Source organism: Carcharhinus amblyrhynchos, chromosome 7 (genome assembly GCF_965287045.1).
Source record: "Carcharhinus amblyrhynchos chromosome 7, sCarAmb.v2.hapA, whole genome shotgun sequence".
Classification (NCBI taxonomy): Eukaryota; Metazoa; Chordata; class Chondrichthyes; order Carcharhiniformes; family Carcharhinidae; genus Carcharhinus; species Carcharhinus amblyrhynchos.
In genome coordinates, this window is record NC_137330.1 from 112,044,233 (window position 1) to 112,060,063 (window position 15,831).

General features: G+C 45.3%; 1 protein-coding gene across 4 annotated transcripts in view; it reads right to left on the bottom strand.

Moving 5' to 3' along the window:
* The window catches only part of LOC145345214 (TOG array regulator of axonemal microtubules protein 2-like), an 84,550-nt gene extending 77,870 nt beyond the window's left edge, over window positions 1-6,680 (bottom strand). For 2 of the 4 annotated variants that reach the window (XM_080192963.1, XM_080192960.1), the window contains exon 1: window positions 6,474-6,680. In XM_080192963.1, coding sequence (XP_080049089.1) covers window positions 6,474-6,548 — 75 coding nt within the window. In that variant the 5' untranslated portion in view covers window positions 6,549-6,680. Of the gene's footprint in view, window positions 1-2,276; window positions 2,372-6,460 lie in introns of those variants that run through there. The other 2 variants (XM_080192962.1, XM_080192961.1) reach the window with 2 other exon arrangements.
* Window positions 6,681-15,831: the final 9,151 nt, after the last annotated feature.

Here is a 15,831-nt window from a genome sequence, read left to right on the forward strand (position 1 = left end):
GGGGGGCGGTTTAGAACGGAGTTGAGGAGGAACTTCTTCACTCAAAGGGTGGTGAATCTCTGGAATTCTCTGCCCGTTGAAGTGGTGGAGGCTACCTCGCTAAATATATTTAAGATGCGGGTTGATAGGTTTTTGATAAGAGAGGGGATTAAGGGTTATGGGGAGAGGGCGGGAAAGTGGAACTGAGCCACTTCAGATCAACCATGATCTTATTGAATGGCGGGGCAGGCTCGAAGGGCTAGATGGCTTACTCCTGCTCCTATTTCTTATGTTCTTATGATGGAGGTTGGGGGGGAGGGGGTGGTGTTGGGGGTGGAATGGTGCCTGGTCTCCCAGGATGGTATTGGCCTAAATTGCTTTTATAGGCTCTACAATCTTTTTGCTCCTTAAGTTCCCACAAAGAGCATTTCAGACCCACGTTCCTTAGCCTCTACAATTCTATCACCAATGGAACGTGTCAGAGAGAATATATTCCATAACCACACTCTGTACAAAAACAAACTATCGTAATAGTACTGAAGGCTCGTGAACTTGCCGCTCCCCTAACCAAGCTAGTCCAGCACAATCACAACACTGGCATTGTGGAAAGTTGCCCATGTATGTTCTGTACACAGAAATAGGATAAATCCAATTCATAGACTCATCAAAACATAGAATCCCTGCAGTGTAGAAGGAGGCCATTCAGCCCCTTGAGTCTGCACCAACTCCCTGACAAAGTATCTTACCCAAGCCCTCTGCGCCCGCCCTATCCCCATAACCCCGCACATTTATCATGCCTACTCCACCTAAACTACACACCTTGGGACACTAACGCATAATTTTACCTTGCCGATCCACCTTATCGGCAAATCTTGGGACGCTAAGGGGCAATTTTACTATAGCCAACTCTCCTAATCTGTGCATCAGTCGACTCTTGAGAATCTAAAGTGATGGAAGGGGGTAAGGGGGTATCAATTGGAACTTAATCATCGATAACCTGCTCACTGCCAGGATCATTAACCCTCCCCCAACTCTCCCCCCTCCCCCCCCCCACTTCAAACATGGACAAAATAGCTGAAAGCCAGAGATGAGGTATGAATACTGACCTTGATGTCAAGGCCACATTCAACCAGGTATGGCATCAAGGAGCCTGAGCAAAACTAAAGTCAATGGGAATCAGAGGGAATGTGCATCCATGACGCAGTCAAATAGGTTGAGAACCAACTGGTAAACTCTTCCCAATACACCCGAGTGACAGGGGAGATTCCCATTCAGCCATATGAGGGAAAGAAAGTTGGGACCTCCACTATGCTAAGCAGAGCTCCACATTACAACATGCATGTAAAAGCGTGCATTACCACAGCAACCTAAGGTGCAGGAGGCCATTTGGCCCATCAAGACTGTACCAATACAATCCTACCTGTAACCCCATGTATTTACTCTGCTAATCACCCTGACACTAAGGGACAATTTAGCATGGCCAATCCACCTAACCTGCACATCTTTGGAATGTGGGAGGAAACCGGGGCACCCAAAGGAAACCCACCCACAGACTGAACTAATTTTACCCAAGTATCAAGCCCTTCATTTTTTTTTTGCTTTTTTTTAACAAAAGTGGGGCACAGAACACACTTTAATAAATCACAAAACAACTTATAACAGTTTATAATAAAATGGGGGAGAATGTGCAGACTCCACACAGAGAGTGAGCCAAAGCTGGAATTGAACACGGGTCCCTGGCGCTGTGAGGCAGCAGTGTTAACCAGTGTGCCACCCAAATCTGCTGTGTATTATTGCCAGTCATCCCAGTTACGCTACTCAGAGGAGGTTAAAAGACACAGGATATGAACTGAAGGTGGTAATAAAATTGTAATGAATGGACCTCTTAAAATAGAAGCTCCCAGATTAAGACAGTAATAGCTTGTCCAGTCAGGGAACCCTGCCTGTGTACATTATGTGGAGTATTGGGGTTACTGGGACACTCCGGAGTTTACACTCTGTACAAGGAAGTACCTGTCTGAGTGTTGCTGACTATGTAAATAAATCTAAGTTTGGTGAAGGGACACTGACCTCAGGAGAGCTATTTCAATAATCATATTAATATCTACAGAGCACAACACAGCAGTGTTGTGGAGTACCTCCCACTTCCCTATGTAGGGAAACACTCAAGAAGCTCAACGCCATTCACGATACAACAGCCCACTTGATTGACACCCAATCTACCACTTTAAACATTCACTCCCTTCACCACTGACGCACACTGGCAGCCGGTTACAAGATGTCCTGCAGCAACTCACCAAACCTCCTTCCACAGCACTTTCCAAACCCTTGATCGAAGAACAACGGCAGTAGTTGCCTGGGAACACCACCATCCTGACATGGAAACATATCGTGGGTCAAAATTCTGGAACCCACTTCCTAACAGTACCTACACCACACGGACTGCAGCGGTTCAAGGAGGCAGCTCACTGCCATCTTCTCAAGGACATTTGCAAGTGGGCAGTAAATGCTGGACTTGTCAGCTACACTCACATCCCATGAATAAATAACCTCCAGGTTCAGATTTACACAGAGACCTTGTCAAATGTTAGACTGGCGTCATGCCCTCAGGTATCCATTTACTTTGGTACATAATATAGTTGGAATATAACTGGCAATGAATTGTGCACTGGAATTTGGACCTCCTGCTGAATGGATTAGAGTCCAGGAATTTGTTACATCGCTCCACGTTCCACTCCACACAAGACAGCAACTACTCTGAAAAAGTAAAGTTCAGCAACATTTCAGTATCACATCCAGACCCGCTAAAATCAGGCCAAATACACCTCCTGTGCTACTCTGTGCAAGGAGCCATTCCATGGTTAAAATGATGGTACAGTTAGCTTTGAAGAAACCAACTGGATTTAATGTTGTTAATTCTAGCAGGACCCCCGTGCCATTCTGTGCCATTACCCCCTGGATTAGAACAAAGGTGGATGAGCTTGGAAAAGCCAAATGATTTTCTGCACCCTTGTTCATTGTGATCTACCTGACCAGACCCCAGCTTGAGAAACCCCGTCATCAGAATGGAGGCAAGAGCTCTCATCTCTGGGAAGGTAAGTGATAATGATCGAGAGTCATGGCATGCTGGAGTCTTCCCCCAAACCGGAACTGCAGCTTTCCCCCAGCCAATTGTGAGGCCTCCCCCCTGCTTTCTCTGATTGAGAAAACTGCCCCCTCACCTAACCTCCGACACCCTCAGTCTCTCCTTCCCTCCATCCCAGCGGCTATCCCCAAGGATTCCACCTGTGGCCTCTCGCTTGGTCCTCCAATCCACTGGTCAGCTATCCTGGTCACCTGGCCAGCTCTGGGGCAGGAAAGAGAATGAGTTTCTGCTATTAAATTCGGCACAACCTCAATGTCCGCACGTTTCTGGAGCTTTCCCATTCTCCTCCTTCTGTGCCCAATCCTGTACTCTGAGATTCCAACTGCCCAGGTCTGTCCTATACATTAAAGCAGGACAAATCGAACCAGCCAATTACCACCCCAACGGTCTACTCTCTGTCATCAGTAAAGTGATGGAAGGAGTCATCGACAGAGCTATTGAGTGGCAATAACCTGCTCAGTGACGCTCAGTTTAGGTTCTGCCAGACTCACTCAGTTCCTCACCTCATCCCAGCCTTGGTTCAAACATGGACAAAAGAGCTGAACTCCAAAGGTGAGGTGAGAGTGACAGCCCTCGACATCAAGGCCGCATTCGACTAAATGTTGAACAGAACATCAGGAGAACTCCCTGTATTTCTAATTAGTATTGTAGGAGCACAGCTGATTTTTAAAGCTTGTTTATTTATTAGTGTCGCAAGTAGGCTTACATTAACACTGCAATGAAATTATTATGAAAATCCCCCTGTCACCACACTCCAGCACCTGTTTGGGTACACTGAGGGAGAATTTAGCCTGGTCGATGCATCTAACCAGCACATCTTTCGGACTGTGGGGGAAGCTGAAGCACCCAGAGGAAACCCACAGAGATATGGGGAGAACATGCAAACTCTGCACAGACAGTGACCCAAGCCAGGAATTGCGCCTGGGCCCCTGTTGCTCTGAGGCAGCAGTGCTAACCATTGTGCCACTGTGCCACCATATCTGGTCAACAAACTCACAGGGTCATCAAATAGGACTGATCTGAAAGCAGGTACCTCAACCGTGATGCCTCCCACCCAATGCTATGAAGGAAACTGGAAGCCTAGCCTCTAACTGCAACCTTCTCCAGCAGAGACAACAGGGTTGGGTTGAGTTGGTCAAAACAGAGAAATTTCATTTACACAATTTAACCAGCAGCATCCCACGGGCACAGAGGTGAGGCATCCCCACAATCAACAGATCAGATCCATCTCTGCCATTCTGCCACATCACACTTTGAATGGCGGTGGACAATTAAACAGCTCACTGGAGGAGGGGGCTCCACAAACATGTCCACCCACAATGATGGGGAGCCCAGCACATCAGTGCAAAAGTGCCGAGTCGATGATCCATCTCAGCCCCCTCCAGAGGTCCCCAATGTCCTCAGTTTGATACACAACTCAGTAAACAGCAGAAGGCACTGGATACAGCAAAGGCCCTGACAAGACTGCAGCACCAGAACCACTGGACATCTTAAAGTGCTTTACAGCCAATGAACCATAGAACCATTGAAAAGTTACAGCACAGAAGGAGACCATTCATTCCATCTTGTCCATGCCAGCCCAAGGATAAAGGCAGAACACCACAGGTGCTGGAACCTGAAACAAAAACAGAAAGTGCTGGAGAAACCCAGCTGGTCAGACAGCTTCTATGGAGAGAAAATAGAGCCAGCGTTTCGAGTCAGGATAACCCTTCGTCAGGAGCAGAAGGCAAAGAAAATCAGAGGAGATTTAGAGTATGGGGGAGGGGTTGTAATGGGACATAGGGAAGGGTAAATGGTGATGATAAAGGTTGAGAAAGGTGCTAAAAGCATCCATTAAGGGATAGGGATGTGTGAATGGCAGAACAAAGGTACAGATTGTTAGGGGACTAACTGAGGGATGTGGCTGTTGGCTCACAGTGGGAGAGTGTTGGGGGGCGTGAGGGAGGGAAGGGGTGGATTCAAGATGGAGAGCAAGATTTCAGGGAAAAAAATGAATAAAAGTGATAATCCCACCTTCCTGCAACAGACCCATAGAAATATTGAAGTGTCATTCCTTCAGAGTCTGAATCCTAGAACTCCCTCCCTAACAGCACTGTGGGTGTGCCTACATCACATGGACTGCAATCGTTCAAGACGGCAGTTCACCACTACCTTCTCAAGGGAAATTAGGGATGGGCAACGATTTCTGGCCAAGCCAGGAATACCCAAATCCCAAGAATGAATAGAAGAGAAAAGATCTTGGGAGGACCAAAACTGCTTCTTAAGTCAACGAAATATTTTTGAAGTGCAGTCACTCCTGTAATGTTAACATGGTAGCCAACTTGCTCAGAGCGAGATCCCACAAACAAGACCAAATTAGCCCACTGAAATGAGTTGAATTGAATTGATTTGATTTGAATTGCTTTATTATTGTCACATGTAATAGTATGCAAGAAAGTATTGTTTCTTGCACGCGACACAGACAAGACATACTGTTCATAGAGTACATGGGGAGAAGGAAAGGAGAGAGTGCAGAAGGTAGTGTTACAGTCATAGCTAGGGTACAGAGAAAGATCAACTTAACGTGTGATAGGACCATTCAAGTGTCTGGAAGTTTATTTATTAGTGTCACAAGTAGGTTTACATTAACACTGCAGTGAAATTACTGTGAAAATCCTCTGGTTTTCATACTCCACTGCCTGTTAGATTACACTGAAAGAGAACTTAGTATGGCCAATACACCTAACCATGTCTTTCAGACTGTGGGAGGAAACCAGAGTACCAAGAGGAAACACACGCAGACACATTGAGAATGTGTAGACTCCACACAGATAGCGATCCAAGCTAGAATCAAACCCGAATCCGTGGCGCTGTGAGACAGCAGTGCTAACCACTGTGTCACCGCTAGTGGCAGTGGGGCAGAAGCTGTTCTTGAGTCAGTTGGAATGTGTTTTCAGAGTTTTTTATCTTTTTCCTGATGGAAGAAGGTGGAAGAAAGTATGTCCGGGGTCCTTGATTATTCTGGCTGCTTTGTCAAGGCAGTGGGAAGTGTAGACAGAGTCAATGGATGGGAGGTTGGTTTGCGTGATGGATAGTGAGGTGGGGTGAAGAATAACCATCCACTGGGACAGCAGGAACAACATTCCTAATCCTAATCGGAACAGAATTGTGGGATGTTTGAGAGAACAGTCAGGATTTTGGCTTAACATCGTAAGTGAAAGGAAAGGTTTGCTTGTCGTAATGGTCAGAGGGGAGCTCAGATAAGTAACCCCAATAAAGTTTTGCAGCACGACTGTTGTAACTCACAGGCCATTGGAACCAATTATTCCCACACTCAATTAATTACCTTAAACACACCATTCACACTGACCTCTGCGACTCCCTGCTCCACAATCATTTGTTCTTGCTGTTTGCAAACCGCACTCCCCTCGCGTCCCTCTTTCATCTCACTTCAGAAAGAAAGAATTCAACCGCTTCACGCACTGAACTCAATCTCTCGCCACATGCCACTGGTGGCTGACGAGAACCTTTTGCAAAATGCAGCCCGAAATCAGTAAAGAGAAATGTAAACAGGACCAGGTAAAGGAACAAACAACGTCGCATAGCAACCTTGAATCAAATAAGCGCTCAGAAGGCAGCAAGGGTTAGGTATGAGAGGACAACTGATCATATAATTATTAAACAGTGTGTATACACAATGAATAATAGGCAGCCTTTATTCTGCTATTTCCCATTCCACTGCATGTAGACAATCATTGACCAGAATCTCACAAATATTTCATAGATAAAAAATTACCCTCTGGAGCTCAGCAGTCAATCTAGATTTAAACACGTGCCTGTGTGTGTGAGAGAGAGAGAGACACAGAGAGAGAGAGACAGAGAGAGAGAGAGAGAGAGTGAGACAGAGAGAGAGAGAGAGAGACACAGAGAGAGAGAGAGTGAGAAAGAGAGAGACAGAGAGAGTGAGACAGAGAGAGAGACACAGAGAGAGAGACAGAGAGACAGAGAGAGAGACAGAGAGAGTGAGACAGAGAGAGAGACAGAGAGAGAGTGAGACAGAGAGAGTGAGACAGAGAGAGAGACACAGAGAGAGAGACAGAGAGACAGAGAGAGACAGAGAGAGTGAGACAGAGAGAGAGACACAGAGAGAGACAGAGAGAGAGAGGGAGAGAGGGAGACAGAGACACAGAGAGAGAGAGAGACAGAGAGAGAGAGAGACAGAGAGACAGAGAGAGAGAGGGAGACAGAGAGAGAGAGACAGAGAGAGAGATAGAGAAACAAAGAGAAAGAGAGACAGTGAGTGAGTGGAGAATGACTGAGTGAGTGAGTGATGATTGAGTGAGTGGAAAATGACTGAGTGAGTGAGTGAGTGATGATTGAGTGAGTGAGTGATGAGTGAGTGAGTGAGTGGTGAGTAAGTGAGTGAGTGGTGAGTGAGTGAGTGAGTGGGCATTTTATTGAAAAGCCACATTACATTTACAATTGATGATTGTTGAAAATTAAGGGAATGAATCTCAGAAGGGACAGGAGAATGGCAATAAGCCCATTGTGTCCATGATGACGGAACACTTCATCCAGTTCCAGTGGGTAAGAAACCTGTTTCCAAGGTCTCCTTCGATCATCTGAGTTAATCTTTTCCTTCTTGCAAGATTCAGCGATCACAGGAAGGTCTGAGTTAAACAGTAAGGCCCATTGTGGATATCTGGTTACAAATATTGTATGATATGTCTGACAATAGGTCATTATTGAGAGCAACAACAATATAATGCAATATTAGTTTGTCTGTGACCCATAAGTGATCACGCCATGACTATTAAACAAACTACCTAAGGATGTGGAAGCTTTGGAGAGAGAGTGCAAAAAAGGTTCACCATTGTTGTCTGGTCTCGAGGGTGTTGGCCATGAGGCGAGGTTGGGTAATCTTAGATTGTTTTCACTGGAAAGACGGAGGCCGAGGGGAGATCTGATAAAGGTTTACAAAATTATGAGAGCCACAGATAAGGTGAATAATCAGAGGCTTGTTCCCAGGATGGAAAGGTCAACAACAAGAGGGCACAGGTTCAAGGTGAGAAGTGGTAAATTTTGGCGAGATGTGCCGGGGAAGTTTTTTACACAGAAAGCGGTGGAAGGCACTGTCAGAGGAGGTGGTGGCAGCAAACACATTAGCAACGTTCAAGGTATATCTTGATAGACATACTAAAGGAAGGTGAACAGAGGGATAAAAACTGATTATGGGCACTAAGTCGTGGGCCTAAATAAGAGCTGGGAATCAGCTTGGTGGGCCGAATGGCCTGTTCCTGTGCTGCATTGTTTTTTGTACAAATTGCACTTCAACAACATTATGCAATATTGTTAACTGCACAGAAACTATCCCGTTAGTTATTTATAACACTGTGCAGAGAATAACACCAACTTCAGTGACTGCCTCATTAACATGTTCTGCGTGTTGTACCATCCAGACATGGTGACACTGTAATCAGATCTGGGGGAAATTAAAAATGTGTAACCCAGATTGCAAAGGTTTTGTTTAACCTATTTCAGTTAACTGTACAGTATAGAATTGATTTATTGTCACATGTATTAACATACAGTGGAATGTATTGTTTCTTGCATGCAATACAGACAAAACATGCTGTTCATAGAGAAGGAAAGGAGAAAATGCAGAATGTAGTGTTACAGTCATAGCTAGGGTGTAGAGAAAGATCAACTTAATGCAAGGTAGGTCCATTCAAAAGTCTGACAGCAGCAGGGAAGAAGCTGTTCTTTAGTCGGTTGGTACGTGACCTCAGACTTTTGTATCTTTTTCTCAAAGGAAGAAGATGGAAGAGAGAATGTCCAGGGTGCATGGATTATGTTGGCTGCTTTTCTGAGGCAGTGGGAACTGTAGACAAAGTCAATGGATGGGAGGCTGGTTTACGTGATGGACTGGGTTAAATTCACAACTCTTTGTAGTTCCTTGCAGTCTTAGGCAGAGCAGGAGCCATACCAAGCTGTGATACAACCAGAAAGAACGTTTTCTATGGTGCACCTGTAAAAGTTGGTGAGAGTCATAATGGACATGCCAAATTTCCTTAGTCTTCTGAGAAAGTAGAGGTGTTGGTGGGCTTTCTTAACTATCGTGTCGGCATGGGGGTCCAAGACAGATTGTTGGTGATCTGGACACCTAAAAGCTTGAAGCATTTGACCATTTCTACTTCATCCCTATTGCTGTAGTCAGGGGCATGTTCTTTAACATGCTTTTTGAAGTCGATGACAATTTCTTTCATTTTGTTGACATCGAGGGAGAGATTATTGGTGAGATGAAGCTCCCATTGTTCCACTGCTGAAGAGTTGAAGAAGGGAAGGAGGGATGGAGGGAAGGAAGGACGGGAGGGGAGGAAGAGAGGGCACTATACCAAATCATTTATTATTTCTGAAGCTCCCTCCCCGCATGAAGTGACACAGAGTTCACTCCCTTCGCTTCAGATAACTCAGTATCATGGGAAGCAAAGATCCCCTTCCCTGGGAGTGGCAAGTTGCTGCAGGCAATATTTGAGTTGGGCCTGGCACAAGGCTGACTTACAACTCCCAGTAGGCCTTGTAACCAGCAGAGACCCCCCTTCACCCACCTTTCTGTTTCTGTGCCTTCACCTTGTTCTCCCGAAAGATGTCACTGCAAATCATTCAATGCGGCTGAACAAACCCTGTGTGATGGCAAGCAAGATTGGCCGGAAGGACACAGTTTCCTCTCTCCCACCCTCGCTGCTCCTCCAATCGTATGCTTTGTCCCCGGAGGAGACGCAAGTTCACACTGGCTGATCCGAGCGCTGAACGCACAGTCCTGTCTCATTGGTTCCCCCAACAGATTACGTTCCACGCGCCTTTGACACTTCCAGGTAAAAGATAACATGTGAGCTTTGAAGCCTTCAGCCTCTGACCGTTAGGCAGCTTTGTGAGTTTCCAACTGGCTTTTACAAAGAAATTGCAACCACGAGGCTGCCCACAGGTTGAAAACAGTGGATCTGACTCTCAATTGGTGATACTGGCAATTCTGATTTTCTTTGAAGCCAGTCTTTCAGGTCCGGCTGCTGCTCCGAGTGACGGGGATTCCAACACAGAAACTAAGACCAGGACTAGGCCACTCGGCCTTCCAGCCTGTTCCACCATTCATTTCGATCATGGCTGATCATCAAATTCAATATCCTGATCTACCTTTCCTCCCATATCCCTTGATCTCTTTAGCCCCAAGAGCAATATGTAATTTCTTCTTGAAAACAGACAACGTTTTGGCCTCAACTACTTTCTGTGGGAGTGAATTCCACAGAATCACCACCCTCTGGGTGAAGAAATTTCTCCTCACTTCACCTCTAAAAGGTTTACCTCTTATCCTCAAACTAGTTCTCCCCGAGGATCGGTGGATTGGCCATGCAAAATTCTCCCTCAATGTACCTGAACAGGTGCTGGAGTGTGGCATCAAGGGGATTTTCACAATAACTTCATTGCAGTGTTAATATAAAGCCTACTTGTGACTAATAAATAAACTTTTACTTTCACTTTAGTTCTGGAACCCCCACCACTGGGAACATTTTTTCTGAATCTACCCTGTCTAACCCGGTTAGAGTTTTATAAGTTTCTATGAGATCCCCTCTCACTCTTCTAAACTCCAGTGAATACAATCCTAATCGACTTAGTCTCTCGTCATATGACAATCTCACGCAAGCCCCCACCCCACCCCTCAACTCCCTCTCCCCCAATCCCCCCCAATCCACCCCCACCCAGCCCTCAGATTCCAGCATTTTGCATCTTTTGCTAACTTCGCCAATCTATCTCCGTAATTGAAATTTCTCATCCCTGGAACCACTCTCATGACCCTCGAATGCCTTCACATCCTTCCGAAAGTCTGGCGCCCAGTACTGGATGCAATATGCCAGTTAAACCTGAACCAATGTCCTAAACACATTCTGCATCACCTTTCAAAAGTTGAAAATGGTGCCCCGTATACCAAGGTCCAGGTTATTCAAGTGCATCAGGAAGACCAGGGATTCGGACACCAACAGGGCGACATGGTGGCACAGTGGTTAGCACTGCTGCCTCACAGCACCAGGGACCCAGGTTCAATTCCCAGCGTTGGTCACTGTCTCTGTGGACTTTGAACATTCTCCCCATGTCTGCATGGGTTTCCTCTGGTTTCCTCCCACCGTCTGAAAGTTGTCTGGTTAGGTGCATCAGCCATGCTAAATTCTCCCTCAGTGTACCCAAACTGGCACTAGGGGATTTTCACAGTAACTTCATTGCAGTCTTAATGTAAACCTACTTGTGACACTAATCAATAAACTTTAAACACCCGGGAAACTCCATTTGGCTCCAGAGTGAGAAATATCCATTAACACTGTTTCCTGTCAGTTGACCAATTTCATGTTCGTGTTTGGACCTTCCCTTTTACTCCATGAGTATCACTTTTCACATGTTGTACAGAATTTCCTTAAATTCCCTGTTGGAAATTCATGTACAATCTATCAACAGCATTTCCCACATCAATCCTCTCTGTGACCCCATTAAAAACTCTGTTTACTTAATACAGAATCACAGAATTGTTACAACACTGAGGCCATTCGGCCCATCGTGTCTACACCAGCTCGCCAAACAAGCTTCACAACCTAGTGCCGTTCCCCTGACTTTTTCCCCATACCCCTGCGCATTGTTTCTATTCAAATAATCATTTAATGTCCTGTAACATGTAAGTTTATTTTTTTATTCATTTACAGGGCAGTATGGTGATTAACACTGCAGCCTCACAGCACCTGGGTTCAATTCTAGCCTTGGGTGACTGTGTGGAGTTTGCACATTCTTCCCATGTCTGCGTGGGTTTCCTCTGGGTACTCCAGTTTCCTCCCACAGTCCAAAGATGTGCAAGTTAGGTTGATTGGCCATGATAAATTGCCCCTTAATATCAGGGGGATTAACTAGGATAAATGCATGGGGTTATGGGGATAGGGCCTGGGTGGGATTGTGGTCAGTGCAGACTCAATGGGCCAAATGGCCTCTTTCTGCACTGTAGAATTCTACAGAACGCAGTTGTTGCTGGCTAGGCCAGCATTTGTTGCCCATCCCTTGGTGCCCTTCAGAAAGTGGTGCTAAATTACCTTCCTGAACTCGTGCAGTCCCTAAGGTGTAGGTACAATCGCAGTCTTGTTAGGGAGGGAATTTCAGGATTTGACCCAGTGAGTACTAAGGAACTGTGGTATGTTTCCAAGTCAGGATGGTGAGTCGCTTGGAAGGACAATTCCAAGTGTTCCAATGCATCTGTTGCTCTTGTCCATCTAGATTGTGGTGGTCGTGGTTTGGAAGATGCTGCCTAAGGAGCCTTGGTGAGTTCCCGCAGTGTACCTTGTAGATGGCACACACAGCTGCTACTGTTCCGCAGTGGTGGAGAGAGTGAATATGTGTGGAAGGGGGAACAATCAAATGGGCTGCTTTGTCCTGGGTGTTGTCAATCTGCTTGAGTATTGTTGAAGTTGCACTCTTCCAGACAAATGGAGAATATTCCATCATTTTCCTGACTTGTGCCTCATAGACGGTGGACAGGTTTTGGAGAGTGAGTAGATGAATTATATGTTGCGGGATTCCTAGCTTTTGACCTGCTCTGGTAGCCATAGCTATGGCTAGTCCAGTTCAGTTTCTGGTCATTGGTAACCTCCAGGATGTTGATAGTGGGTGCTGCAGTGATAGTAATGCTATTGAATGCCAAGGGGCAGTGGTTAGATTCTCTCTTATTACTGATGGTCATTGCCTGACACTTGCGTGTTGTGAATGTTACTTACCAGTTGTTAGCCTAAGCCTGGATATTGTCCAAATCTTGCTGCATTTGGGCATAGATTGTTTCAGTATCTGAGAAGACACGAATAGTGCTGACTGGATATTGCACAAACAACTACAAGTATCTCCATCTCTTTATGATGGAAGGAAGGTCACTAATGAAGCAGCTGAAGGTGATTGGGCCTAGGGCACTACTCTGAGGAAATCCTGCAGTGATGCCCTGGAACTGAGAGAATTGGCCTCCAACCATCATAACCATATTCCTTTGTGTTGGGTATGACTCCAACCAATGGATAGTTTTCACCATAATTCCCATTGATTCCGGTTTGGCTAAGGTTCCTTGATACCACACTCAGTCAAATGCTGCCTTGATGTCAAGGGCAATTATTTTCATTTCATCTCTGGCATTCATCACTTTTTGTTGAGTCAGACGTTGAGTGACCCCTGGTGGAACCAAACTGAACTTCTGTGAGTGGGTTATTGCTGAGTAGGTTCTGCTTGATAGCACTGTTGCTAATCCCTTCCATCGCTTTACTAATGATCTAGAGTAGACTAATGGGGCAGTAATTGGCCAGGTTGGATTTGTCTTGTTTCTTGTGTGCAGGACATCCCTGGGCAATTTTCCACATTGTTGGGTAGATGCCAGTGTTGTAACTGGAACAGCTTGGCTTGGGACATGGAAGTTCCAGAGTACAAGCGTTCAGTACTATTGCCGGAATGTTATCAGGGCCCATTGCCTTTACAGTATCCAGTGCCTTCAGCCATTTCTTGATAACATGTGGAGTGAATCGGATAGGCTGGAGATCTCTAGAGGAATCTGAGATAGATCATCAACTCGGTACTTCTGGATGAAGATTGTTTCAATGCTTCAGCCTTATCTTTTGTACTGATGATAGGGTGGCATGGTGGCACAGTTAGGGTGGCATGGTGGCACAATGATTAGCATTGCTGCTTCATAGTACCAGGTTCCGGCTTGGGTCACTGTCTGTGTGGAGTTTGCATATTCTCCCTGTTTCTTTGTGGGTTTCCTCAGGGTGCTCCAGTTTCTTCCCACACTCCAAAGATGTGCAGGTTAGGTAGATTGTACATGCTAAATTGCTCCATAGTGTCAGGGGGAATAGGGCCTAGGTGGGATTGTGGTTGGTGCAGACTCGATGAGCTGAATGGTCTCCTTCTGCACTGTAGAGATTCTAGGTTCTGTGCTCCTCTATCACTGAGGATGGGGATATCTGTGGAGCCTCCTCTTCCACTGAGTTAATAGTGTGTTGCTCTGCCTCCTCTATCAACCTCAGACCAAGTCCTACCTTGAGTACAGCTCAGTCCCAAACTCAGCTTCCATCCCTATCCCCAATCCACCACTTTGAGCCTCAACATCTTGTAAATTGATTTGATTCTAGGATCTGGAGAGCCCTTCACTCAATGCCAGAATAAAACCAACTCTTTGATACTAAAGTACGAGCTGGCTTGAAACTGTATCACACATTATGCCGGGAAATGGTCTTGATCCAATTACCAGACATTCAAGCTCCTCGAGCCATCCCAGATAAGAGGATCTCCTCATCATTCCCTTTTAGAAGCCGGTTTGCTTTTCCTCCCCGGGATATCTACAATTCCCATATTAAACAGTTGAAACATTCCTGTCTGGATCTGCATTATCCTGACTGCAGAAAATTGCACCCTCCACACATCCTTATGCTGCATGTAATGTAAAAAAAAACCGCTATTTTTAACAATGTAATTTGTGCATGCCTTGTGAAGATTACTGTCCGCAAAGGGATATCTTACAATCCCCTTTTGTTCAGAGCTAATCAAGGCTTAAGTGAGGCTAAAAATAAACTTTACCTAAGCAACTGGAATATTACAGATAAGGTCAACTATCCCTTACTGTGAAACCTGTACACAGATCTGGAGACACAAACACAGTAACAAGAGAAGGCCACTAGGTCTGTTAACCAGTTCCAGCATTTTATTAGCCATGACAGTTCTTACCTTATACTTGCAAGTTCTCATTAATGTTCTTACTGAGAACATAACCCAGTCCATCACACAAACCAGTCTCCCATTCATCGGCTCTGTCTACGCATCCTGCTGTCTCGGAAAAGCAGCCAGCATAATCAAGGACCCCACGCATCCCAGACATACTTTTCTTCCGTCAGGAAAAAGATACAAAAGTCTGAGACCACATTCCAAATGACTCGAGAACAGCTTCTTCCCTGCTGCCATCAGACCTTTGAATAGTCCTATCTCGCATTAAGTTGATCTTTCTCTACACCCTAGCTATGACTGTAACACTATATTCTGCACCCTCTCCTTTCCTTCTCCCCTATGTACTCTATAAATGGCATGCTTTGTCTGAATCGCGCACAAGAAACAATATTCACTTTATGCCAATACATGTGAGAATAATAAATCTAATCAAAGCAGGATTTTCAGTTTTAGCTGGTATATATTGTCCAGAATTCTAATGACCCTCCCAGATACATCTATGGCTACCAGCGGGATTTCTGTCTCCATTTATCGATGGAGTTGGGATTGGGATGAGGGGAAGTGGCTTTGGCAAGCACTGGCTATAGTATAATGTGGCCTGCCCAAGACGTTAACTTTTATTAAAAACCATGTCTCATCTTATATACTAAATCACCATGCAAATTCAAAAATGATTTTTTGTAAAGCCTTTTCCTAGGGTATAGAAGGCAAGAAATACCCATTGACATTCTTAAAAACTCATCCTTTATAATCCATAACACAATGTCCATCCATATTTGGGCAGAAATATCACAAGTTCAACATTTATTCCAAGATAATCATAGAATCCCTACAGTACAGGAGGAGGCCTCTCAGCCCATCGAGCTTGCACCAACAACTATCCCATCCTATCCCCGTAACCCCAACTAATATACCGCACTAATCCCCCCGACATTAAGGGGTAATTT